This window comes from Drosophila guanche, unplaced genomic scaffold, assembly GCF_900245975.1.
Source record: "Drosophila guanche unplaced genomic scaffold, DGUA_6, whole genome shotgun sequence".
In the NCBI taxonomy this organism is placed as follows: domain Eukaryota; kingdom Metazoa; phylum Arthropoda; class Insecta; order Diptera; family Drosophilidae; genus Drosophila; species Drosophila guanche.
Window position 1 is genome coordinate 2,049,294 of NW_022995752.1, and position 26,639 is coordinate 2,075,932.

Below are 26,639 nucleotides of genomic sequence, written 5' to 3' on the forward strand. Positions count from 1 at the left end.
GGCAGTGGAAAACCAAACCCTTAATTCGATCCCCAGCCTGACCATTATTTCATTTTTGATGGCATTTTTTGACACATTTCTAATGGAATTTCCAGGCCCCGTTTGAAACCTTCTGGCAGTGTCTTTAAATATTGATATGGTTTTTCATTTCTTAAGGTTTTCCTTGCTTTTTTCTTGAGCAAATCAGCAACGTAATCGGGCAATTTGTTGTGAATAAATAACGCCAATCATGTTACTGCATTTTGGATTTCTTTCACTCCGTTTTGGGTTTGTTTTAGCTGTTTTCCTTTTTCCTGTGTGCGTTCCCTTTTTATTTATTTATTGCTGCCGAGTAAAACAAAATTAAATTGCAATAAAACAATGATTTGCTTATTCTACCAAAGAGCAGGGTGCCTCACCCAAAAAAAAAAAAAATATAATAAAAAGGCCAAGGACTAAAGCTTGGGGCGGAAGATGGAATGCGACAAATTAATTGGAATTTATGGCTGGGCTGCGTGTGAGGAGGAACTCGGGGGGCACGCCGAAGACGAATGTGTGTTATAAGTGTGCCCATGGGGTGTCCGAAAAGGGGGATTTAATGAACAATTAGGCGAGGGATTAGAGTAGAGGAAAACTGAGACTTGATGGCGCGGCTACATTTAAAGTTTATTTGATTTTTTCTATGAAGTTTAGGTGCTCAGGCGAGTCAATGAAAATCTTTATATTTGATTCAACCTTTTAACACCTTTTGTTGAAGTTTAAAGCATAAAGAGGAAAATTAGTGGCTAGTCAGATACTGGCTCTATCGGCTACATAAACTTTACATTAAATTAAATTTGTACATATTTTTCTCCATAAAACTTGTTTTTGCCTTTCAATCCTTTTTGTATATTTTGCTGATCTACTGATAAGTCCTTCACCTGCGGTTAGCTTGGCACTCAATTCAAAAGGCAAATGCATGCAAATTCAATGTGACAGCCACGAACGCTGTCGGCTGTCGGGGGCTATAGAATATTTCCTCAATGGCAAATCCATTAAAATATCAACAAAACTCCAACGATGTAGGACATCAAAATGTAATTTTCAGCGACAGGAACAGCTTGTGCATAATAATGAGATTCGAGGTCGGCTTGGGTTGACTCTGAGGCTGAGGTTTGGGTCTATCTTTTCTTTTTTTCCTATGGGTAGTGTCAGGTGTGTGTAAAAAGGTTGAAAGGATGCGTACGGTTATTTTCAATATAATTATCAATAGATTAGTGGCAGTCTAGGGATCATATAACGCAGATTTTGTGGGTTTATAATTTGAAGAGTTACTTAAATTTATTTGTATATATTTTTAAAAGATATTTCCTTGTTCTTTTCAGTTGCAAAGTTGACTCAATTTTCTACCAGAGAGTTCTCTATGTAGTAAAACATTTTCATTGATTTTGTATTAAGAAAACTGAATTTCCTTTTGGCATTTTTGTTCAATTTAATTTCAACAATGTCAGGGGCTTCAAGCTCAAGTTCAAGTGGCTTTTCCGGTTAGAGAGAGAGAGAGAGAGAAAGAGAGAAAGTGGAAAACTCTCTACACGTTGTAGACATGATTTCGTATTTATAGAATGTGTGGTGTGGTGGCTGGGGTTTTTCCAGTGTGGAGTATATTTTCCCTGAGCATGTCAGAGACAGCCACTGACATCCAACTAATTGCAAGTTATTCTCTACCGCTTCCTCCGTTCTGCCACCCCTATGTGGAAGAAACTGCTTTGCATATATTCCCTGGCTGTAGGTACAAACTTGCTGTAGTTTTCCTTTTCTTTTTCTTTTAGTTCGAATAACTTGGTGTCAACACGGCTGTCGATGCCACAAAGGGTGCAAAAAGGGTAGAAAAAAAGGCATTAAAAATCAGTTTTAGAGGTCCTGGCAAAAGGTATACTCTCCCACAGATAAATGTATCTGCGGGTAGTACAACATTTGTACCTGAGACACCCGACAAAGACAGATTCCAATTGAAATTTGAATAACGAAGCAGCGAAAGTCAAGTGACACGACGAATTGGGAGCTTTTTGCCCTGGCTTTAAGCCACAGCCAGTCTTCAAGCCACAGCTTTAACATTAAGAATACGTACAGCAAATCGTTGTACGTGTTGCTCCATATCCTAGACCCCACTGTCTCGTACTCCTCCCTGCCGTAGCTGTCATTATTAATGCGTATAATTAGCGCACTTTATAAAGATTGATTGGTGGTGGCAAAAAGAGAGAATCCAACCCCGGCAGCAGACAGTGAAGCCAAAGAAACTTTGGACCTGCTGCTGTAAGCCCGGGAAACCACAACGTAAGCAAATACTGGCGCACTCACACACACACAGAGACAGAGATTCTGTGGCAGTGGCACTTGTTTATGTGCCACACGCATGACTGGAGGGTAATTTTCTTTCATTTTAATAAAAACAAAGCAAAGACGAGTAGGAGTCCCCGCAGCATCAGCTTCAAGGAAGGAAGATGTGGAATTTATTGTTTTATTAAGAGCCCAGCAAGCGGTTTTCCGCTGCAAGAAAGAAAGTATATTTTAGTACAGATACATAAACCAATCATTGACATAAACTATTGGTATAAGGTACCTGGAGATTTCTGAGGTATTCTATTTTATTCCCAGTTTATCTTTTAGTTTATTCCCCACACAAAAAGCGTTTACGTTGCATATTTACGATTATTGTGGCTCACACATTTCTTTTATAGAAGTGGCGTTCCAGTTGTTACGAGTGTGTCTTGTATCTTGATTCAGTTAAAGAAAGAAGGAGCTACCTACTGCACATCCCTAAATATCTTCGAGTTCATTATTCAGCTACAGATTTACAGTTTAAGAGTGTGTTTTCTCAGATACCCTACAAAGGAGAGATGCCATTATTCATCAATGAATATTGGCAGGATTTAACTTCTAATAACATCAACATCACTTCCTTTTTTGGGGGTTATTCTTTCTCCTGTCAAATTTAGTTAAATTTTCTGAGAATTTCCTCGCTCTTTTGGTAGATCATTTGCTTGAGCAATTTCAGGTCTCTCAATATTCACCATTCCCTGACCACCCCTTCTTAGCAAATTCCTCCCAACTGCAGGAATGACCAATCTTATGCCAAAGATACTCTTTTGCTATCTTAAGGGATTTTCTTTGGTGTCTCTCTTGTCCACAGATTACATTTAAGACCTACGCCAACAAAAGCCTCTTCAGCATTCCTTTATTTTCGGGGCCTAAGCTCATCTTACTGACCATGTGAGAGTTGATTTTGTTGTGCGCTGCTTTACGGCCAAGAGGAGCATTTACTACACTAATCATGCAATCCTTGTTACAATTTTATTGGCCCAAAGGAGGGAGACATAGAGAGAGAGAGAGAGAGTGGAGAGTGACCTTAAGCCTAAGCGAAGCTCATTAGCACGTTGAGTGCATGCCTAATGAGTGGGTGGGAGGACTTTACTATGAGAAGCGACTGCTTGAAATTATCCACAGGAATTTGGGAAAATTTACTGATTAAACTAAACCCAAACAATGCACTCGTTAGACAAAGAAAATTCAAAAGCTTCAACAAAACAATGTCGAAAACTCCCGGGAAAATTGAGACAATTGCCTCCTCAATTGTCTGCCACACGACAATTGTCTGTTGTCTGCTGTGTTGTTTGTTGTTGGTTGTACCTCCTCGGGGCATGTAATTTGCAGATTTTGTCAACTTTTTGACTGTTGCAGGAAGTGTGTTTGAAGTTCTTTAGCAGGATGAGACTTCCACCATTGAGAGAAAGTTGTGCCGTCAGCTTTTGAAAAGTGCTGCTTTCATTAGTCAATGCAAATTATTTAGCAATCAAATGGAAGACCAGTTGGCACTGCCACACCTTCCATTAACCCAAAGCCAAGAGGAGGAGCACTCTTCACAACTTGCCGGGGAAAATCTCTGTATTTTGTGGCATTCAAATGCAAAAAAGTAAGCTAACCTTTCTTCTCTCACTGCTTTCACTTCTCTCTCTGCTTTCTTTAGATTTGCTGGGTGGCATTTCATCTAAATGTTAATAAGTCTCTCTCTCTCTTTGGTTGTCTATTGCCCCGTAACAAGGTGTCAGAGGTGTCCGGGGGCGCGGTACTATGCCAAGGCATTTTCCACTTGGCCGCGCTGATTGAAGGGGAGAACGGAGTCCTTGTCCTTGTCCTGCGGCTGCTAATGCTGCTGCTGGCGTGGCGCCTTCAAGCATACATCCTGTTTATTGGACTGGCTTATTGATGAGTCCCTGCCTCTGGCTTTTTTCTTTCGCTTTTCCTTCATTTCTTTGTGGATTTAGGTTGACTAAATAGTTGTCTCTCTCTTTTTCTGTCTCAGAAAATTGTATAAAAGTGGGACAGAGGAGATTGTTTGAGGCTGAAATAAAGTACTTGACACATTGGCTGGATGGCCTTCCCCACTTTTTTTGGGGTTTTCTATTGATTGATTGACTTCTGAGGGGCGTTGGGATGGATCGGCATGGAGGATTATATCAAGGTTGCGAGGTGTGGGGGATTTTTTACTTATGAGAGCGTCTGGCAAACACTTTTTTTCAAAGATTGAATAGTTTGAAATGTCGAGGTGTATCAGAAATCCATGAAGTTATATTCTTTAATGTACATGTGTAATTTCCTTTATGAAAAAATTAAGAATAATTCAATGGAATCTGCACTATTGAAGTAATATATGAAAGGATGTATTCGTCTATAGCTATGCAATGCGAGGAAAACAATTAAGTTTATACAAAAATTCAAAGAAACATTACAAAATGCGCTAATTCATATTTTTTACCTTTTACTAACACTTCATCGAAATTGGTGCGCTTTAACTTCCATATAACTGCGGTAAAAGTAATAGTAATAAGTAGAGCCTAACTAAAACATCTCTCTGTCCGTCTCCCACTGTGGCTTGTCAGTATAAAATATGTGTTCCCTTCTCTCTCCCCCACCCTCTCTCACCTTTCATCGAATATTCCAATTAGTCTGTGACAAAGCCGAAAAAAATGTATGATTTAATATTTTTTGTTTGTGCCTGCCGCATGCTAATAAAAAATGCATGTAACTAATTTAAATGCATGACCGAACGCACATCGCACACAACACATTCCTCCTCCCACTCCAGGTGCCGTGTCTCTACCCCTCCCCCACTAGGTTTCATTCAGTGTTTTTAAAATGTTTTGTAATTGAATTATACGCATAAAATATTCATTTCTCAGTGCATTTTTTTTACATTTTGCTGCATTTATTTTTGTTTCGCTCCACTCTGCAGAAATGCAAATGTTGCAAACAATTAATTTATTGCGGCATCCAGTTCAGTCGCAAAGTAAACAATTAATTTAGCGAAATTCGATTAAAAATCAGTTGAAATCAAAACCAAATTTGGGAAAAAGTGAAGAAACGACTTGTCCTTCATTTTATGCTTGAGGGAACTTTGGGCACAGTTTTCTGTTTGGAATTTGTGCTTGCGGAGGTGTAGTGTAACCCTCATCAATTCTCGAACCCAAAGGCATTTCGCCTTTGACATGCGTAGAAAACTGACGCGAAATCCAAACGAAAATCGTAGGCGTTGCGGCAAAAGTTTACCTCCCGGTCTCCACCCTTTTTAGGAAAATTTTTCCTTGAAATCAAACTGTTTTAGGCCAATTTTCACCCACCGTAAAAGTATGTCAAGGCAAAGACTGTTCCGAAAATAAACATGATTTCAGAGGGTCCCACATCAAGGATAACCACCAACTATCGATTGATTGGGACACCTTTAGGCAATTTCCTGCGGTTTTTCTGACGGGAGGAGTGGGCAGGGTCTACATTTTGGACAAGATAAAGAAAAATTGGGAAATTTGTAAGCAATTTTCTGTATAATTTTTCTCTGGAAATAAACCTGCAGTGTTGCCTGTTATTAAACCAGGTCACCACATGTATCTTGGCGCACTTTTTTTGGCGCTGCTTTTAGGGGAAAAAGAAAGAACTGTAAAAAGTGTCCCAGTTTTGCCATTCAAGTGGTAAATATTTGCCTAGTGCCAGAGGGTCAGAGAAGCCATTCCACATCGGTTGTTGACAGTTTTATGGCAAAACCAGGAGTAGAGAAAAAAACAAAGCCAGAAAACACGAAAGGCTTGAATTTAAGGCAGGGAGCTGTCGAAAACTTGAAAGATGCACGCACCTAAGGATCACATTCTGGGGGTGCGATAGATTAGGGCAGATCAGGATTAAAACTACTTTAATCTATTTAAATGATACAAAAATTCTCTTTAAACATTTCTCCATAATAGCCATAGTTTTCATAGAATTTAAACAACTCAAAATGAAAATCAAATCTTTTTTGTACCAATTACAAGACAAAAACGCTCATAAATGGCACATCCGATTTCCCGACTTTTCCCGACTTTAGGGATATAAAAACAAAACAAAAAGCGACTTTTCAGACTCTGGCACTTGACCTCTTTGAATGTGGTGTGGCCTCTGTGGTCTGTCGGTCGGTTGATCGTCTGTGGGTCTCGACATTTGTAATAAACGTCTGGGAGAGCAGACACAACATGGCAGAACTTTTAATTGCACAGGCAGACGGTAGAGTACAGACAGTACAGTAAAGCTTCGCACTGGCGATGCTCACCCCGCTCACAGAGAGATAAATTGAAATATTTCAAAGCCCCTGGGCTTGCAGCAAAAGTTTGCGTGTTATTTGCATGCGAGTAGACACCAACACATGTGGCATGTGTGGCAAGTGGAGTGGCTGCTGATTCGATGGCCAGCCCATCAGCAATAGCATTAAAGAGTCCTCTCCTGTACCCCTACCTTGCCCCAATCCACTCAGCGATCCTTAGCTGACGCTGTGCCAAATTAAATGCATAATTACTTGATAATTGGATTTGTGGTCGCTGGGCTCCACTCTACTCTACTCTACTCTGCCGTGCAAAATTTCTAATTAAAATGTTTAGTGGCAGCGGCAGGAGCAGCCGGATTTTGGGGCTCTAGATGGGCTCTCTCTCTATCGCTACTTTCGGGCTCCTCGATAGCCACTTGATGGGCGCCAAAGCTTCAGGCACGTTCATGCTCGCTCTCTCCATTTCTCTCTCTCTCTTTCTCGATGGGGTTCCTGCCAAGTAGCTACAAGTGGAGTTACGCCACGCCATCTCCCGCTGTGAGGGGAACGAACCTGAATGGAACTGCGCTTACCTGTGAGGCAGAAAGGGGTATAGTGGCTATGGAATGAGGTTTGGGGGGTTGAAATAAAAGACAGCCAATTGGCTTATAATACTAATGTATTATAACGTATGGCTAAAAGTTATTCAGAAGTTCTGTAAATACCTGAAACAAGGTCCTCATTAAAATAATTTCCATAAAAATAAATCATAGATCCTCCTGTTTGAAGACTACAGAAAGTCTCTCTACAAAAGTGTCTCTCTACACTGATATAGCAATGATCTTTCTACTTCTACGAACATGAAAAATATATTCTCAATAAATTCACGATCTATCTCATAGATTAGCACATAAATATGCCTCAAATTCCTGGTTTGTAAGGGCATCTGCTGCACCCTCATTATACACCCATTTTTCTGATACATTTTCTTATCCAACACATTGGTAGCAGTTCTCTTGCTCTCTCTGCCACCTCTTAGTCTTCTTCGAAAGTAGAATGTAGCAGGCGTTTTGCCTTTCTAAATAAGTAATAAACACCTTCATTGGGCCTGGTCCTTCTCTGGCCCTGCTGCTGCTGCCACTGCTGCACGCTTTTTGGTAATAAATTTAAATTTTGCTGTTGTTCCGGATTCTAATACTCCCGAGTTGAAGTAGCCATAGCCTTACAGGCTGGCAGTTCCGTTCCAGTAGGTGCAGCCGTTCTTCCAGTGGTGGGTGGTGGGTCATGGGTGTTGGTTTGTGCTTCGTGCTGCAATCACAGTCACAGTCGGGGGCTTCCATAGTTTTCGGTGGCTTTTAAAATGTTCATAAGGAGTCGACGACGTCGCACTCGGAATTTATTGCTCGTATACCCACTCGGGGGGCGCTTATTTATTCATATGAAATTGCCTGATTACCGAAGGTTCTCTCTGCCCGTGCCACTCTTCTCACTCTCTCTCAGCCCACTCCTGCCCTTTTAGTGCCCTTTCTGAGGTGAACACTGTGTAGTATTAGTACGTGTTTGAATTATATGCCCCCTCATGCTGTGAATTGGGATTTGGATTCGAAATCGCAGGACTTGCTGCTGCCCTTTCTGACAGACTCTCTCCTCTTCAACCTCCTGCTCCTCCTCCAATGCCTCTCTGCTGCTCTTGTAATGTGCCTGTTGGTATGGCAATTGCTGCTTTGGGGCCCCACACCCTCTCGCATTTTTTATTAACTATGCCCGGACGGGTCATGACTGTTATGATTTGTATGACCATCCATGGCCATCCCTTCATGTACTCGCTCACATCTGTGTCTCGTAGTTTCCAGATACTCGAGAAACTCCATTGAATTAAGCAAAACGATGATGAAATGGCAATGCGGCAAAATGGGGAAGAAATTGGAACTTGGCATTGGTGGAAGAAGAGCTTGAAAATTATGAAACTATTGGCTGAAGTACACAACAGAAAAAAGAGACTTTATTGTGGAGTAAAATGGTGGAATATCAGGTGAAATTCAGATTAAACAGAGCCTATATTATCACATAAATATTCTTGAAATATTCTCTAAAATTACCTATTTTTCAACCTGAATTTATTAATTTATTTTAAGGCAAATATTAGGCTACATTTCAAAGCATAGAAGACTTTTCGGAGTAGTTTTGTTTCTCACTTTTTTTACATTATAAAACCAATAATCCCAAGAAATTTCAGTAACAGTACAATATATCAATCTTACAGTCTTACCTCGTTTTCCACTCAACAACAATCTCATTTTCCGCATGCAGTCGAATATTTCCGTGTCTTTTTGTGTGCAACACTTGAGGCTGTATCAATATTTTGGTGAAACGGCTTTTCTCTGCTCGAAAGAGCACACATTGTGGGAAGAATGTGGGGAAAGCCTTGTGGAGTGACTGGCTACAGCACGTGCTCCAAATTTCAGCAGGTAACACACATGAAAATGAGGAAAAGCACACACCAGCAAAAGCAGAAGCAGTGGAAAGTGGCAAGTGGCAGTGGCAGCATCAGCAGCAGAACTTGCCACAAAACACATTTTGGCCATAAAGCACTAAAATATAACTTAATCCCAAACGAAATTGATATGAAAATGTAACAGGGGGTGATGAAAAGTGGAGAACACAGGGGGAAAATACAGAGACTGAGGCGAGGCAGGAGGCCCCAGGACGGAAAATTTTAAATTCCACTCATGAGGTGTGAAAATGTTTGTTGTTGTGTAAAAACTTTTGCCGTGTGTTGGTGTTGACATTTTTCTCCCTTGGTTTTTCCTGCCTTTCCTTTTGGCTGGAGCTGTTTTTTCCCCTTTGCTAATTTGTTGACGCTCTTTGGATGCTGCCTGATGCCTGCCTGATGTATCCCGTATCTTTGATGTTTACTTTGATAATTTTTGATTGAAAAAGTTTTCCCCTACATTTCGGGGTACGTTTTCCCGCCAAAAAAACGGAAATATACAAAGAGATACAAATGATTATTTGTGACTCTTTAAGGAACATCATCCTTGAAGAGGAACTTTGGCTAATTGAGAGTAAAGCAGGAAAGGCAGTAAGGAAAAGCGAAACCTTGTGCTAGATTTTCCGCTTACGAAATGCTGCTGCTGTTTCTTCTTTTTCTTTTGTCTTCTAACGCATCTCTTGAGGCTCTGTCAGAACCACGCCTCTTAGCATACTTTACAATTACTTTTAGCCACCGCCTTTTGCCGACTTTTTCCCTCTCTCTTTACCAAGTAATTTTATCTCACTTATTGCCTGACTGTGTTCCGCTCCTCTCGGTGTCCCTCTCTGCTGCTTAATTTTTACACTTTTCCGCCTCCAAATGACATCCCTCGAGGTGTACGCCGCCATGTATCCGAGTATTCTTACAAGCTTTGGGGAAAAATACAATACAAAGAAAAAGAAAAGTGGAACAAAGTTTCCTTCTCTCTAGCCCGCAGCTCTTGGTGGCTTGGAGGGCGGTTCGAAAGTTTTTCAGGCAGAAGCCATCATAGATTCACGTGAAAGGCATAACATAAACTGTTGAAACTAAATATATTTCTGTTTTTAATATATTTTTTGTTGTTAAGGTGTTTTTAAACTTTTGTTTGCATAGTTTGGACTTAATTCTTCATTGCTTATACATATTCTACATCTACCACGCATATATCAACATCTTTGCAATATTTATACATATTTACTACATATACATAAATATATTCCTCACACAATTTTAACAAATATTTCAACGAATATTTGTGCATATTTTGAGACTTTAATCAAGTCTATTTTGTCCATAACAGAAGTCTGCCTTTTCTACACCCTTTTTATGGGCAATAAAAAAGTATGTTGTAGCTATTACAATGACCATAAGAAGCAGAAGTCCAAGTACGAGATCATATAAGAAAGGGAGAATGATTTTCAAGGGGAATCAAAGGCTATAACGCAGACACTTAGATTCAATTCGAAATATCCCACAGTTCCCTCGTTTCTACGGCATTTCTGACCAAAACACCACTCATGGCAAATATTTATCTTGCATTTTCCGGGAAGTTTTCCGGGGGAAGTTCTGAGGCGTTGTCTTAGCCACAACTAAACAAGTAATTTTGCGCACATTTCACTTGTCATATGACACGTTGCATGCAACACCGCACCACACTCAGACCCATCCGCAAAGAAACTACTGTCTGGCGCACCCGATGCCGCTAGTGTCTTGGAGCGCTTTTCATACTTAGCAGGCAAGCAGCCGGGAGGAGGTAGAAAAGTTAGTTGCAAGACTTCACCGACTGGCTGCGTGTTAAGTGCTTCCTTAACGCCAGATACAGGCCAAAAGATACAAGATACTTGCACTTGCATGGGAACTGTTCAACTCAAAAAAAGGAGTGCGCCCTGAAGCGTATTACAAAATAGCAATTTCCACTTTAAACATGAAGCTAGCCCAGCAGAAGGCAATTTTCACACCCAAAAAGTCATTTTCTTTATGGTTTTTCATAGTTTTTGGCTGGCTCGGTCTGTTGCCTTTAATAGCCCCACGTTTTGCCAATTAAAATTCTAATTGGTTCGAATAAAAAATAACTGCAAGTATCCCAGCCACTTTTTAGCCACTTCCATTCTTCTAAGTTGTTTTTCACAGTGCACAGTTTTGCACCCCAAAGAAAAAGTTTCATATTAAGACAGCAGCCAGACAGCAGCACTGGGGGAAGGGAAGGAATTCTTCCTTGCACATACATCATACGTGGAGGAGTCCTTTTAGTCGTTGTAGTCATCGTAAAAGCAAATCAAGCGTAAGAGCCCGCCCGTGTAACAACTTGGATATAAAACTCTAAGTGACAGGTAAACACACACAGGGCAGGGCGTATACGCAATGTAACTTGCCGTAAGCTGCCTCTCGGAATGTAATTAAAGGCAAAAGTTATTGTATGATTGATGATTCTACCTTTGCCAATTGCAACTCAATTAAAAGATTGTCGATCTTTCTTTGCTGTGAATGAAAGAAAAATACCTTAAGGATGCTCGGACGCTGATAAATGATGGTGCCCAGTGCTGTGGCTGCCCCCAAAATATCGTGTGAGGTTCTTTCAGTTCAAAGTTCAAAGAATTACCACACAGAGATACCAAACGGACCAAAGAACATGTGTTTTGGGGCTCTTTTCTAATGAAAAAGGTCGTCTTTTGTTTGCTTTTGAGGTTTTTCTGGGTATTTTGGGGTGTGCGAGATGTTCTTTTGCAGACAAATTGCCAACGATTAAGATTTTTTATCGGTCTACAGAGAGGCTGAGGCTGAGGCTGAGGCAGGACCACCCCCATGAAAAATGAAGATGTGTTCTGTGTGAGTGTGGCTTGGGTTGGGTTTTGTGGCTCAATTGAGTGAAATCTTGGGCTACTTCACTTGCCAGTGGATTAGGCAGTCTTTAAGTTTACAATTTCTACACTTTAAGAGCTCTGACTGCTGGAGTTTGAGTGTCCTTATATAAATTTTACGTATAATTATCAACCAAACCCCTCTGGCTGTGTAATTAACACATTGTCCCCACACACACACTCTCAAGCAAACCAAACTGAAAGCCCATTAATTAGCATCACGAAAGGGTGTCCTGCCCTGCCTGTCTTCTCTGTCGGGGAGTATATATTTAACATCGATAGGCATCACACCTTCATTGACAACACCTGTGCAGGCGGGACAACACCTGCCTTGCCTTCAATGGATTTCAAATCAATGGACACCGTGGACATGCCCATCTTTGGCAGCACCTTGAAGCTGATGAAGTTCTGGTCGTATCTTTTTGTGCACAATTGGCGACGCTATGTGGCCATGACGCCCTACATTGTGATAAACTGTACGCAGTATGTGGATATATATTTGAGCACGGAATCGTTGGATTTCATCATCAGAAATGTATACTTGGCGGTGCTCTTTACGAACACTGTGGTGCGCGGTGTGCTGCTGTGCGTGCAACGTGGAAGCTACGAGAGATTCATAGAAATGGTCAAAATCTACTACATACAGTTGTTAGTGAGTGGCCAGCTGCATCTTGTGGATTGAGCGTATCTAAACAGTGCATTGAATGTTTCTTTACGCTATAGGAATCGAGGGATGCTCACATCCTACGTTTGGTGGATGAAACTACACGTCTGTCGATCAACATTGGCAGGATTAATCTGCTCATGGGCACCTGTACATGCATTGGTTTTGTCACCTATCCCATTTTTGGTTCAGAAAGGGGTAAGATTTGTCTCACAGGTGCGTTATGCAATGGATAATGTAGCTTTTTCGGTATCCTAGTGCTACCCTATGGCATGTACCTACCGTCCATCGATGAGTACAAGTACGCTACGCCTTACTATGAAATGTTCTTTGTGATTCAGGCCATCATGGCGCCCATGGGCTGTTGCATGTATATTCCCTACACGAATCTGGTGGTGACATTTACGCTTTTTGGCATCCTCATGTGTCGGGTGTTGCAGCACAAGCTGAGGAGCTTGGAAAAGCTGGAAAAGCGACTTGTACGAAGAGAGATTATTTGGTGCATTAAATATCATCTAAAACTAGCTGGGTAGGTCGAATCTTTTTTTTTTTATGATTTTTACGCTACTTTTTTTAGCCTAGTGGATGCCATGAATGCCTTGAATACACATCTGCATCTTGTGGAATTTCTGTGCTTTGGTGCCATGTCCTGTGTGCTCTTGTTCTCTTTGATTATAGTAAGTTTAGTTGGGAGTTCCTTGAACGAAGTATCCCAATGAATTGTTTCTCTTGTTTAGGCACAAACCATTGCCCAATCTGTGATTGTCATTGCCTATATGGTAATGATATTTGCCAATAGTTTTGTACTCTATTCCGTGGCCAATGAACTTTACTTTCAAGTGAGCTTAATCTTAAATATTTCTTCACTTTACATATAGTAATTTGTTAACCATTTTTTCAGAGCTTTGACATTGCCATTGCCGCTTATGAAAGCAATTGGATGGACTTTGATATTGATACACAAAAAACGTTGAAGTTTTTGATAATGCGTTCCCAAAAACCTCTAGCTGTGAGTACTTTATTCATTCTTTATTCACTTATAACTGACTATTAAGCTGAGTTTTTCCTGTAGATACTTGTGGGCGGCACTTATCCCATGAATTTGAAACTCTTGCAGTCGCTGCTGAATGCCATTTACTCATTTTTTACGCTACTGAGACGCGTCTATGGCTAAGGTTAGTAAATTTATCTTTTTTTCTATCGTTTTTTGGTTCTTTTTTGGTGCCCAACAATTGCCAGAACTGATTGCATTTGAGTCTAGTAAACGCTTTTTCCCCACTCTGCTTATTGGATTGTGTTGCAAATGCATTTGCCACAGAGGATGGAGTCTGCTGCTGCTGCAACACGTTTTCTCCAAAAAAAGACAGGAAAAAATAAACTATAATAATAAAAATTGCTTCTTTTATGTCAGGGTTTCCAGGGGTTTCTTTTGTTGGGCTTTGCCGCCACATCCTTGACCACACAAACCAACCCAGCCCACCCCTCTACTTCGCTCTTCTGCGTTTCCTTCTGTGTTGTCCTTTTGCCATGCCCGTCACGTGGCATTCGTATAACTTCTATTTAAGCAAATATAAATCTAAAGTGTGTGCTAAATTAGATTAAAATGTTCGTTCTCGTAAAGCGTAAACGTTGTCCGAGGAGTAGCAGCAGCAGAGAAAGAGAAGAGAAGAAAGTACTCCTAGAAAGAGATTCTCTAGCTGTGCCAAGTGCCGCATGTGGCACAACAAATTGTTAATTAACGCTGGGACATTGCGGGGCAAATGTTTTTAGATTGTTTTTAGTCTTTGAAAGTGTTTTAAGGGAAAAAATTAAGTGATTAAAAAAGACATCGATTGGCAAGGATTTCAGGAATTTAAGCTATCGATTTTCTCATCGTAAATAATAAAGTTTTATCCACTGAAAGTGTTTATTGTTTAGCTAAAATTTGTTTTGGGCTAAAAGTTTAGGAAAATAAAACATTGTCAGGGGCTTATAAAGGTACAAAAATTGACTCTGTTTTTATGTTTTTAGCTAGCGACTTATTAATCGTAAGCTATGCTGTAGCTTTCTCTCAAGTTAGACGTAAAAAGGAGACTTTTTGATCCTGCTTTTCTGATTCTTTATTGCTGATTTTCTAGATATCTAGACAGATATTCATTACCTCCTCCTCAACTCTTTTCCCTGCAGTTTCTCTACTATTTTGTCTCTATAATTTATCACTTCGCTTTATTCCCTTTGCCCATTTCATGTTCTCTTCTATTGCTTTCCCTTATTTTCCCTATTAATTTCGTTTTGTTTTCCCTACACACATTCCTTGTGCCCTCTAACTTCAAATACTCATCCGCACATTATCGCTTCTTATTTGCCCAATCAGCCTTAACTTTCACTTCTGGACTTGAGCTTACAACTGCTTCAGCTGTGTCCCTTTCTGCGGCAGCGGCATCATCATCATCATCATCATCTCTGTGTCTGCGTCTTCAAATTGACTTTAATTTAAGAATTTTTGATATGCCGAATGGCAGCCAGAGCACAGACCTACAAATGGAACGAAGGAAACGCTTGACGAGGCTTCAGTCTTCCTCGTTCCGCCTTCCTTCAGGGCTTTGTGTCTGCTGTCTGCTGCTGTCTGTGGCCGTGTCTGGCTGAGTCTTCTGTTTAATGGAATTTACCTCCTTCCGCCTAAGAATTTCGCTCACTCACTCTCACGATTCCTTGACTTCATGGCTCGTTTTATGAGGGGTAGCCGGGAGTGGTGGTAAGCAGAAGCTAGGCTTTGCGGCACAGGCCTAAGGCTTCTTTCGTGGCTGTGGCTGGGGCTGTGGCTGGTGGAAAAGAAATGCTGATGCGACAATTATAGTTATTGTCTGGCGGATCCAACAGAGATTCTCCCACTCCGCACGCGTACGTGAGTCATGCTACGCACCTCTCAGCCAGCTCCTTCTCCTCCTGCTGCTTTTGCCACACGACAGCTGCTGTTGCTACTCCCTGTGCCACATCCTCGAATTTCAGATGCTTCTGCTACGCCTGTTTTATTGCTAATGTAAACATGTTGTTGCCTCCCCCCACGTCAAATGTCTTTGACGCCAAATTGACACATTTTCAGCCTAGTCTGTGGCAGAATATTTCCAGGATATTTCCACCATCGCCCAAATAGTGTGCTAAAATGTGGCACGTGAGTGAATGGAGCTTATCAAACACTAAACACGAACAGGAGGTATAATCTTTAATTTTCCAGGCCACCTGCCTGGCGCGTTGGCGCCTCGGGGCGGCCTCCTTTCATCGAAGGATGAAATCAATTTACGCCGATTCACGCCCTCGGGCGATGTTCGTGTGATGTGATTCGATTGCTGGAGTGCAAATCATGGCAGAGTCCATGATTCAATGTCTAATGAGGCGAGTTTCTACACAGATATTAAAACCCTTTCTACTACTCATAGTTTATCCCTCCCTTGCCCTTTGATTTGTGCGCTCGATTTTCATGCTTATTTTATGCGCATCATCCCAAAAATTGCCGACGTGTTGGAATTTTTAAAACATTTTTGCTCGGTTTTTCTTCTTTTTTGTTGTTGTGTGTTGACATTTGACTCTAGTCCTCTAGAGTCGTTGATCCCTGGGATCCCTGGCTATGGTTTTTGTGTGAAATTTAGGTCAAGCGGTCAAGTGTTTTATATCTAAGAGGACCCTTTCAAGGGTTTTATGATGTTTGCCTGCAGTGCGCAGAGGAAGGGAAAAAAATATATGGAAAATTAGAGGGAAAATCCAGCTGTAGGACAAATAAAATGAAATTTCGGGGAAAACTTTGCAGTAGAAATGGAAGGAAAATGTAAGTTAAAGAAAGGTTTTGACGTACAGAGAGGTTTTAGAATTAAAAAAGAGAGGAATGTGGCTTCAGGCTGAGTCTTGACCTCATTGTCAAGAGAACTCATTTAAGAGTTTTTCCGTTTCTATGTCACACTTTTAGTTTGACCCATGACCCATGTGCAACAGACACACGTATCTATGCCAGAGATGCGTCTGCCAGTGGGCGAAAGTCGCTTCCCACTAATGGAAAACTGAATAATTTAAACACATTTTCAGCTGTAATTGAAACTAAAAGCGCAATGCTCGGCAATCGGAAAACCTTTTGCATAATTGACCGCCAAGAGAGTGGCGGGGCTTGGGCAAATCAAATTTAATTAAGCCAACCAAACACAGGACAGAGAATTAAACAGAGAACTAAACAGGGATCTAAACAGGAGATTAAACAGAGGACAAACCACTGGCCAAGGCTAATGTTGTGTATTTATTGGTCTAATCAAATTAGTTTGCTCGTTGAATTGCACTTGCAGGAGGCAAACAGAATCAAATTTGCTGCCAGGCTAAGGGAAGAAGGAGGCATTTATGTTGATACGGGCGTGCATCGAAGTTCCAGCACCAGGAAACGCACAAATTGCCAATCAAAATCCGAGTTTTCTGCCCGCACTTAGTGTCGTAGGCTGGCAAAATGCAGACACTTTTCTGCAGCTGGCAAATTGCTATTTACGATGCCGGACAGGTTGGCAGCAGCATCCTACAGCCTGCTGCCAAAATGCCATCAAAATTGTTGCACAAATCTGATCAACATTTCAGATTTCGTAAGCGATTTATGAATGCCAAAAACGAGTAGAGTGCGTGACCCATGTACAGAAGAACTAGGAGGAGCAATCTCCTCTTTTTTGGTTAGGAATTAGCCAGGTCAGTGGGAAGAGCAGTCTCCTTTGTGCTCGTCCTAGCAGGAGTCTCCTTGCTGCTAGTCTTCTTGCTTCTCTTTGGTTAGTGCCAACTGCTGGCTGCAGGCCATAAAGATACAAAGAGCCGAGCATTAGGTGCTGGGCATTGTGACACATGAAAACTGTAGATAGCAGTGAATTTTCCTTAGGAGAATGGAATGCTTTTTCCACTCTTTTGATGCAGAAAATTCGACTTAAACGGAAATTTTTAATCGGATTAGAAGCGAATTTCCTTTGAAATTTTGAATTTAAATAAGGACAAGTTTAAGTATTTTGAGAGACATTAACGCAAAGCCAATTTGGTTAAAGAAAGACTACAAAAACGTCTATTATCAACTGAAGTGACGAATTTTTGCATGCCCTGTGATGCCCTGGTTCATCTCTCCCAAACACCTTTTGTTCTCTTTGTCTTTTCTTCCTTTTACCTTTAGAAAATTTACGCCTCTAAGTGCTTCATCATTATTAGCATTAAATAACTTGGTTGTGAGGCAATTTCTAAGAAACTTTCTTAGCCACAATATATATCTCATTATCCATCAATTGCTGCTCAAATCATTGCCATTCTCTGGATAACAATTGGCCTTGGCTTACTTTTTGTAATGCCATTCCCTTGTTGCTTTCTCACTGTGAATGTATTCCCAATTTGATTATCCTGCGGTTTACTTCGTGTTCTCAGACTTTTCTTTTGCTACTTTTCTTTGCCGTGGAATATATTTCCATGTATTTATTATGCATTTTCTTTTACTGTCAGTTGTCTAACAAAATATTGTCTGGCGGCTTGTCGTTGTCTGGCGGCACTTTGACACTTTTTTTTGCAAATTGTAGAAGCGAGCCCAGCTGCTTGTTGCCTGCAGGACACTGCTGCCTCCTTTGGGCATTCTCTCTGCCTCCTTAGGAGACCCCTCTCTGCCCCTTCTCTGACTCCCTCTCTGACTATCTGTTTAGTCTCTCCAGTAGAAGATTATCACCACCAGCCGTCATGGCCAATGAGCCGCCACTGGTGTCTGTTTGCCTCTTTGGCTTTTTAACATTTCAATTCTAATTTAAATATTATATTGAGAGGCAGGCAGACAAGACAGGCAGTCAGCAGAAAACTTTACTTTAAAGCTAGATCCTGTCAGCGTTTTTAAGTTTAAGAATGTTAATGGAAATGCACACTAATGGAAATTCTCATATAAATTCTCTTGTCAACAGCTCTTTTGCATGTTGACAGTTTTTCGCCTGATTTAGAGGCACGCCACTTCAGCCAATTAGCTAATGAATTTAACCTTGAATGAAGGTAGAACGACACACACAAATACACAGGTACAGTGCCACCCCTTTGAAATGTTAGTTGAATGTTAATTAACAATTGGAGTATGTTAAGGAAATGTTAATTAAAAGTTCAGTCGCTGCTAACTAACATTTTCTGGTGGCTGGGGTTGTGGCAGACTTCCTTTTGTCATGACTGTTTGTTAGAAGTTTGACTCTTTCGGTCAAATTATAATCCTGTCAACTGCTTGTTGTTTCTACTTTTTGACTGCTTTTGCTGCTACTTTTTGACTGCATCGAGTTCTTGCATTTGGCTGCGTTTGTTGCTTTCTTTTTGCTGCTTTCGTTCCTCTTTTCTGGCTGCTGTTTTGCTGTTCATTTGGCTTTCTGTCTGGCTGGCACATGTCAAATGTCAAGTTCACTTTTTGCTGGGGGTCGCACCAGCAGCGGCAGATGTTGGGAAAACTATTTTGCATTGCGATTATTTTGCAGTCACTTTTTCACACTGCAGCAGCAACAGCAGTTGCCTCTTGATGTCCGTGACTGCTTATGATAATTCAGTTGTTATATATACACCATATAGACATTTAGCCATCAAAGTTGCTTGTACACAAAGGACACTTGATTAGCAAGTGTGCAAAAGACAGAGGGAATCTTTGGAGTAAAAGTGACAGATGTGGAGGCAAGTGACCGAAGGGTCAATAGCTTTTCTTCGAGGCTGCTGTAAGAGTGACAAAAAGTAACCCTAGAAAAGTCGGAAGTTAAGGTAATAATTTCTGTATACCCTGAAGATACTCCCATAAACAGGTGCTCCATTTTATAAAGCCCCTAAATGAACTATAAACTCTAGAATTCTAGATTTTTGCATTCATAAAATATCACTCATACGCATTGACTTCCAGCAGCAACAAATCCGCCGCCAAAAAAGGCATAAAATGAAGAATGGAAACGGCAGCAAGCATAAAAAATGAAGCTAAAAAAGAGCACAAAGAACAGCGGGGCAAGCAACAGCAAAAGGTACAATGTAAGCAGGTGGAAACAAGAGAGTTTTCCCACCCCAAAACAGCAGAAAAATAAGCGGAACCTCGCAACTAAAAACCAAGAAAATGTTCTCATAAAAAATGATTTAATACACATTTTATATGAGAAAAGTTTTGCAATTTTTACACATTTAATGTTCCCGGCACTCACTTGACATTTGACGTGGCGGAGCAAAACTCCCTGTTAAACTTCAAGTTAAAGTTAACCTTAACTTTAAGAGCTGTCTGGGTGCCGACTGCCAGTGCGTATTCCTTAGTTAATTATGCTCCAAAGTTTTGTGCTGCTTCCCTTTCGTGTAGGAAAAGTTGCGTAAATTAAATCTAATTGAATCTACAACTTCCATTCGAGAGTTTTCCTTCGTTTTGCCCCCGTGTAAATGTGATTACAATAAGGGTTTCCATTCCGTTTGGCCATGGATATGTTTGCTCTGGGGAATTATTCATGTCACTTCCTTTACTTTGACACGCCCCCCAATGCCCACCTCCTTGCCAGGGTGTAGGATAATCAGCGGCTTTGTTGCTGCAAAAAGTTTTGCTTTTCCTTTCTTTACTTTATTTTATTGAATTTAGAGCAAAGTGTCGCTTGTCTATTAGAGAGCTGGCCAGCCAAGTAGAGAGAGTGCTAGAAGTGTGAGTGCATTGAAATTCCATTGGGTAACTGCCTGTAGCATGTCCTTCGAATCGAAAATGTGATCCTGAGGGGAACGGACAAGTGCAGGAGGAATACCTAAGGCGACAATAATGTGACATACATAAACCATGCTCGCTGCTCTTCTGGCATTGCCTCTGACATGACAACAAAATTGGGAAATGGACGAGTATTAAAAAGTTTTCAGTTTGTCAATCGTTAAATAAAAGAAAGAATATTAAATTAAAACAAAAAGAAAACAAGGGGAATCTTTAAAGGAGGAAAGAGGAGGAAAATGTTTTAGGAGGAGAGTTTGAGGAGAATTAGAAATCCGCGTACATAATACCCTTACAACTATCCATGACTTGAAGCTCCAACACAATGTCACTTTGCAATTAATTCTCTGCCTTACCTCGCAATTCTCTTCATATTTCCTTTAATTTCCCAATCAATTGAACTTAAATTTCCCTTAATTTTCCACTTAAACTTCTCCCTAATTAGCTCCATTTCCATGTCCATCAACTTCAGTTAGTTTTTCCTAGGAAAAGGCTTAATACAAACTTCATGTTATGCTCATTCAATGCGTCCTACTCTCCCTCTAGCTCCCCCCATCGAAACAACAACACAAAAAACTCATCAAATAAATCAAATTTTCCTTGTTAACCCTTTTGCCGTGCCTTTCTTCATTGAGATTCTTTTCAGCAGGAGAAAAAGTTGTTCCTACACTTTTTGCGTGGCCTAAAGGGTTTAACGAAGGAAAATTCAGGAGGCAAAAGAGAAAAAGTTACGCCAAAAATGGCGTTAAAATGTGTAATCAGAGAGAAACGACACGCAAAGAGGGGGGCGGAGAGGGATCATCCATGACTGGGGCTGCCACCAATTGAGGGATTGAGGGGCAAATGTCGATGACTACGACGACGTCCACGGACTGTTAATGAAAATTGTTTTTTGTGAAAAAAAGAGGAAGGAAAGAAAGTAGAGAGAATGGAGAGTGTGCTGCTGTTGTAAATGATTGGTGGAAAGAAAGTCTCATGCCCGCAGGAAGGACGGCGACTGCTGCCAAAACTAATTAACGCCAAATGTGGGCAAGGCCTTTGAATGATGGGCAAATCGGTGGGGTGTTACTCCTGCCAAGGAAAAGCAGAGGAGCGAGAAAAAGGGTTTCCCTCACAAGTTTTTTTCCCCTAGTTTTTCTAGTTAACTTTCTCAGTGATTTGCTTCGTTAAGTCCCCAATGCAGTCGTAAGAAAACCAAGAAGTCTGGCGACTGCAGGACTGACTTTAGTTTCTTTGAAGCTTTTCCAGCATTTTGCCACCACAACAAACAACAATGACTGGCATTTAGCAGTGAGCAGTTTACCCGACTTCTGCTGCTCCTGTTCCTCGCACAGCCTTTCCAATTACTCACCAATATTTACCTTGGGCGAAAATTCAACTTCATTTGATATTTTGCTGGCCGGAGGGAAACAGCTGTCTAGACGAGCACTTGAGCACGCTTCTGTCTCCCTATATACATATAACTATACTTGCATCTGTCTATAAATATATTGCATATTATATCTATCTACCATAACGTTTCTCTTCTACATTTTTCTCTTTGGAACCGCCTAAAGGCCCGCTGCATCGTTTGGGGGCACCATCAATGCGAATATTGATGGCCAGCTAAAAGTATGCCATGAAATTTTCGGTGAATTTATAGCGAAAGCCACTAAAAAATATAGTCGCCAATTGAATAACTTTTTAGTGAGCGATTAATATGAGTATTAAATTGCACAACTGCCAGCTGCCAAATGGCTGTTGTTGTTGTTCCCTGTGCAGATCGTTGTTGTTTCCATGGAATCTCGCAGATACACAGATACAAATGAGTCATTCTCTCTCTACCACTCTGTCCAAGTCATTGGCCACTTGGCATATTTCTCGGTTTTCGCCTAAATAAAAACCAAATGATTATTGGCAAGCCCCCCTCTTCTGCCAGAGTCTGTGAATATAGACAGACGGGCGTCAATGTCTGAAAGGGAGATTCAGAGTGGAATGTAAGGGCAGGGAAAGGCGAGACCAAAGGAGCTGCCGGCAGCCAGCGGTACATTGAAATTATTTTAATGAAATGGGAAACCTTTTTATTGTCTTGGACCACAAATGAATTCTAATACGATTATGGCAAGAGTTGTATTTTTTCAATGAAAAGGAAGAGGTAGCAGCGAGCAGCGAGCAGGCAGGTAGTCGTCACCCGAGGAATGTGCTGGCAGAGGGGAGAAAAGAAGTCAAGGCTGAGGTGAATCCGGTTTATTTTTGAGGGAAGCAGAAGAAAAGGGTTGAGATATGGATACAGATATGATATGATGAAATGATATGAGAATACCGATTTAGAAGCGGTTATGAGCCAATTGGAGATCATTTCTAATGGAATGAAATGATATCATGCAGGAATGTGTTGACCAACAATCAATACAGTTAGGGAAATTTCTTTGGGAGTAATAAAGGAGCATTGGAATTATATTCTTTCTTGGGTGCTTTACGGATAATATGATAGATAATTATATGGGAAACTGTAGATCCAATTGAAAAGCTACCCTAATGCAAGCGAATAATGCAATTTTGGAATACTTTTTGTAGTAAAATAAAACACACATTTTTATTCAATTTACTTCCTAAATTTCCTCCCTCTTCTCACTCATATTCATGTCTTTATACGCCCTCATCCATACATATGTAATTTCCAATAAGAAATCACTGCCCCTCGCAATACAATGTTCAGTCTTGGTTGTGCTTCAATCAAAGTCCATGCCTCTGTTTGATGACCAATAAAGTTGTCAGGCCGGGACGATAATGTTATTAACATTGCTTACAATAATGAATTTAATTTTTGTAGACCAATTTACACACGAAATTAAAAGACAGACAGCCAGCCCCTACCCCTATATCTCTGCTGCGACGGTCTCCCTTTCAAGTCTCTTGCTGGAGGGAGACACAGAGTGCGTGTTTCGGGGAATGTCTTTTATTGAAAAGGAAGGGGCATGAGGCATAGGAATGGGGAATAGGCTATTAGTTTATATTTCCATTGCCACAAACACTGACTAATTGCCCATGGTCAGTGCCTTGAATGTCAAACGCGTCGCGGAAACAGAAAAAATAATATGCACATTTAAATGAATATAAATGAAATGGAATGGAATTCTATGGTAGATGCATACCACTTGAGTTTTTATCAGTGATTTATGGGATGAAAACAAGCCTCGAAGCTGCTGTCTCTAGGCAGAAGAATTTTTGCAATCGGAAAATATATATGTGCAATAAAATAACAATCTACAAAAATATATAATCATACATTTAGTGGAATGTTCAGGAGACACAAGAAAATGCTCTTTCCGAAGTGTGGAATATTGGGAATATCTATGCAACTGTGAGGAATATTATATATGGATCGAGATGGATTAGCTATGGTACTGTGTAGTTTGTTATGAGGAATCTTGTATAGAAATTATATCGATTCCGGGGAACAAATTTCATATAACTTTACGCTGCCAAAGACCATTTATACCCCATGTCATAGCCAAATCGCTGACTTTACTGAAATAATCTCTATCGTAGGCCCCATCCTAGCACTCCCCTTTCTTTCTGTCTTTCATCGCAGCTATTCCGGTTGCAAATCAGTTGGCAATCGGAGCACAGTTTGCTCTTTTGACTCGTCTTCAAGCAGATTCTTTCTTTATTTTTCCTTCCTTTTTTTCGCAGCATTATCAATGCGGTAGTATGAGGCTTATCTAAGCAGTCAAACAGACAGACAGTCATCGACTGACAACAGCGACAGAAACGCAGGAATGAGAGTGGAACCCGCATGTTGCATGCAGCAGCAGTAGCAGCAGCTGATGCTGATAAGAGCTAAAAATCCGCGCTGAGGAAATGTCACTTTTGCATACAAAACATATGACAAATACTAAGATATATATGGAAAAAATATTTAAAAGAAACTAAAAGACAAAGTCCGAACGCCGAACGCGCCTTTTCCTGTTCTGCCAAAGTTTTGCGATAAAAAAATGGGAAGGGAAGAATGAAAAGAACTTCACTCGAAGGCAATGCGTTGAATGCATACAAAACGCAGAAATGGACGTAGCCGAAGCGCCGTATCAGGCGATATGCATAGAAAACGAAGAATAAAATAAAAGAGAAAAGTAAAGAGAGAGGGAACTACAAAAGGGAACTAAACAGAGGGAGAACTACAGCGGGAAGAGGTTGCAGAGGGACTGCAAACAAAGAGCTCGAGAAATAGTAGAAAGAAAAACTTTAGTTCTTAAAATGGCAGCCAGACGAAGCGGCGGCGGCCGCGTCGTCGTCAGCATTTTGATAAACCATTGAATAAATGTTAGAACAAAACACAATTATTAAAAAAAAAACCATACACAAAACCACAAAGATGGAAGCTTTTTCCAATACGGAACGGAAATGCGGCACAGAAAAAAGGGGGGAATCCAGCAGCAAAAACAACAAAAAATCCGAAGAATAAGCTAAGGAAGAGCTTTATAAGGCAAAGAGAGATGTTGAAGACTATGAAAATACCACCCCAAATGGCATACTTTATGAGGGGGAGCCGAGGGTTTTCATAAGCAAATGTTTAAAAGAATACTTCTAGCGACTAGATAAGAGTTTTGAATAGAGATATATCATGTGATTCTCTAAAGAATATAGCAAGAGCGCCATAAATGCAGGAAATCTTGTGATTCTCTAGAGAATTTCATGTGGATAAGACTTGCAGGGTTTAGTAGTGTATGTATAATTATAGAACAATGGGATGGAGGGGTTTTCCTCAGGGTGAACTTCAGGGTCTCCTACAGAAAGTTTAAAGAACTCTTAAACGGATAAGGGAATGACGTACTTGTACGACTTGATAAATTTAAAGCATTTAACTACCACATTCCATTGTAAACTTTCCTCGCTCATTAGCCCGAAAACAATTCCATAACCCCATAAAGGCATTTTGCCTGCTATTCATGCTTAAAATCCAACATGAAGATAAGATATGGCACCTCAATCATAATATTTGTAAAGTAAAAATATTCAGAAGGAGGCTCAAAATAAAATGCTTTTTCGAACGATCACATTTCTAGCGATACCTCCTTTACCTCAGAGATTCCTCAATCAAGATCCGATAATCACACACAAAATTATAGGCTGGGGGAAATAAGACATTGAGAACACACCAGCAATAAAGTTATCAAGCCACTTGTGATGGCTCGCCACAGACACACACCGAAAATCAAAGAATCAAATAAAATGCATTCAAAATGTGTTCCAAGAATCCCCCAAAAAAATACAAGACACAAAAACATAAAACGAAAAATGCGACAACGAATTTTCATTCGAAATTAACCAAAAAATTATGTCTGGCGCCAGAGAGAAGATCCCCATGAATGGTGTGTTGCTGTCAGTAATTGGAAACTAAAACCAAACACGAAAAAAAAAAACATCCATAGATCGTACAGAAAATGGCACGTTCCGTCTTAAAGACAGACAGAGAGAGAGAGGGAGACAGATGGAAATATACGCGATTTGCCGATTTGTCCGATGATTTGCATAATTGCGTGATTCGCATACCGCACAAAATTTCGTTGTATCTCTGAATCATCGTATCTCGTAGATTGGGGCGGGGAGGAACCCAATCTCCAATACATTCTCTTAGATGTGGGGGACTCATCTGATGGTATAATTTTTCGTATTCAAAGTTGTCGTATGACTCAAGTGCTTGCATTGACTTATCTGTCAAGTGTTTGATTATCTCATTCAGAAAGTAAAAGAAATGGAATTCATATAACATTTCAAGCGACTATGAGGTTTTTTGTGGGGTCTTTTTTGGAAAGGAGGAGTTTTCCCTATATTAGACTCATGGACAACTTTTTTTATATTATTCCTTAAATATTCCATAAATATTGCATTGTTACCTTTGGAGCAACTCTTATCTGTCCAATTCCCAATTCGCATTCATCGCTGTCAAAAGTATCTTTGTATCTCTTATGTGATGGAATTCCAGAGTACTCGTTCGAGCTGTGCAGGAATTTCTTGATTGGCGTGTTCGAGTTCAAAGTTCGATGTGCGTGAGGTTGCATGAGGTTGGATCTCAGTTTGTTTTGGGTAATTTTTATAACCCAAATGAGGGAAATATTACTCTTGATATTTGAAAATAAATATGATTTATGTGAATTTGAACTGAAAGAATTTCTGATGGCTTTTGGCTAATTTTAAAAATTCTTTGAAATTAATAATTTAGTTATATAATTCTTATAATTATAATTGATTCATCATAGGGTGAATATTGTGATCTTTTGCTATTAGTTTTTCTTTGTTTCCTCAGTTTGATTTCCTAATTCCACCCACAAATTCCACCAAATACCATGATTTTCCACCAATAT

General features: G+C 40.4%; 2 protein-coding genes across 2 annotated transcripts in view; both read left to right on the forward strand.

Moving 5' to 3' along the window:
- Positions 1–12,256: 12,256 nt before the first annotated feature.
- Positions 12,257–13,768, forward strand: LOC117587757 (odorant receptor 30a). Its single transcript, XM_034278688.1, has 7 exons — positions 12,257–12,581; positions 12,653–12,791; positions 12,852–13,122; positions 13,171–13,270; positions 13,331–13,432; positions 13,495–13,602; positions 13,666–13,768. The coding sequence occupies exons 1-7, from the start codon at positions 12,270–12,272 to the stop codon at positions 13,765–13,767; spliced, it is 1,134 nt and encodes a 377-aa protein (XP_034134579.1). The 5' UTR covers positions 12,257–12,269; the 3' UTR covers position 13,768.
- A 5,316-nt stretch (positions 13,769–19,084) lies between these two features.
- LOC117587756 overlaps positions 19,085–26,639 on the forward strand; it is a 49,047-nt gene continuing 41,492 nt past the window's right edge. The window contains exon 1 of the mRNA XM_034278685.1: positions 19,085–19,094. The gene's annotated coding sequence lies outside the window, so the exon portion shown is untranslated. The remainder of the gene's footprint in view (positions 19,095–26,639) is intronic.

Coding starts and splice junctions, on each gene's coding strand:
- LOC117587757 (XM_034278688.1), top strand. CDS start 12,270: ATGGATTTCAAATCAATGGACACCGTGGACATGCCCATCTTTGGCAGC. Junction 12,582..12,652: donor TCTACTACATACAGTTGTTA/GTGAGTGGCCAG, acceptor TTTACGCTATAG/GAATCGAGGGATGCTCACAT. Junction 13,271..13,330: donor TCTTGTTCTCTTTGATTATA/GTAAGTTTAGTT, acceptor TCTCTTGTTTAG/GCACAAACCATTGCCCAATC.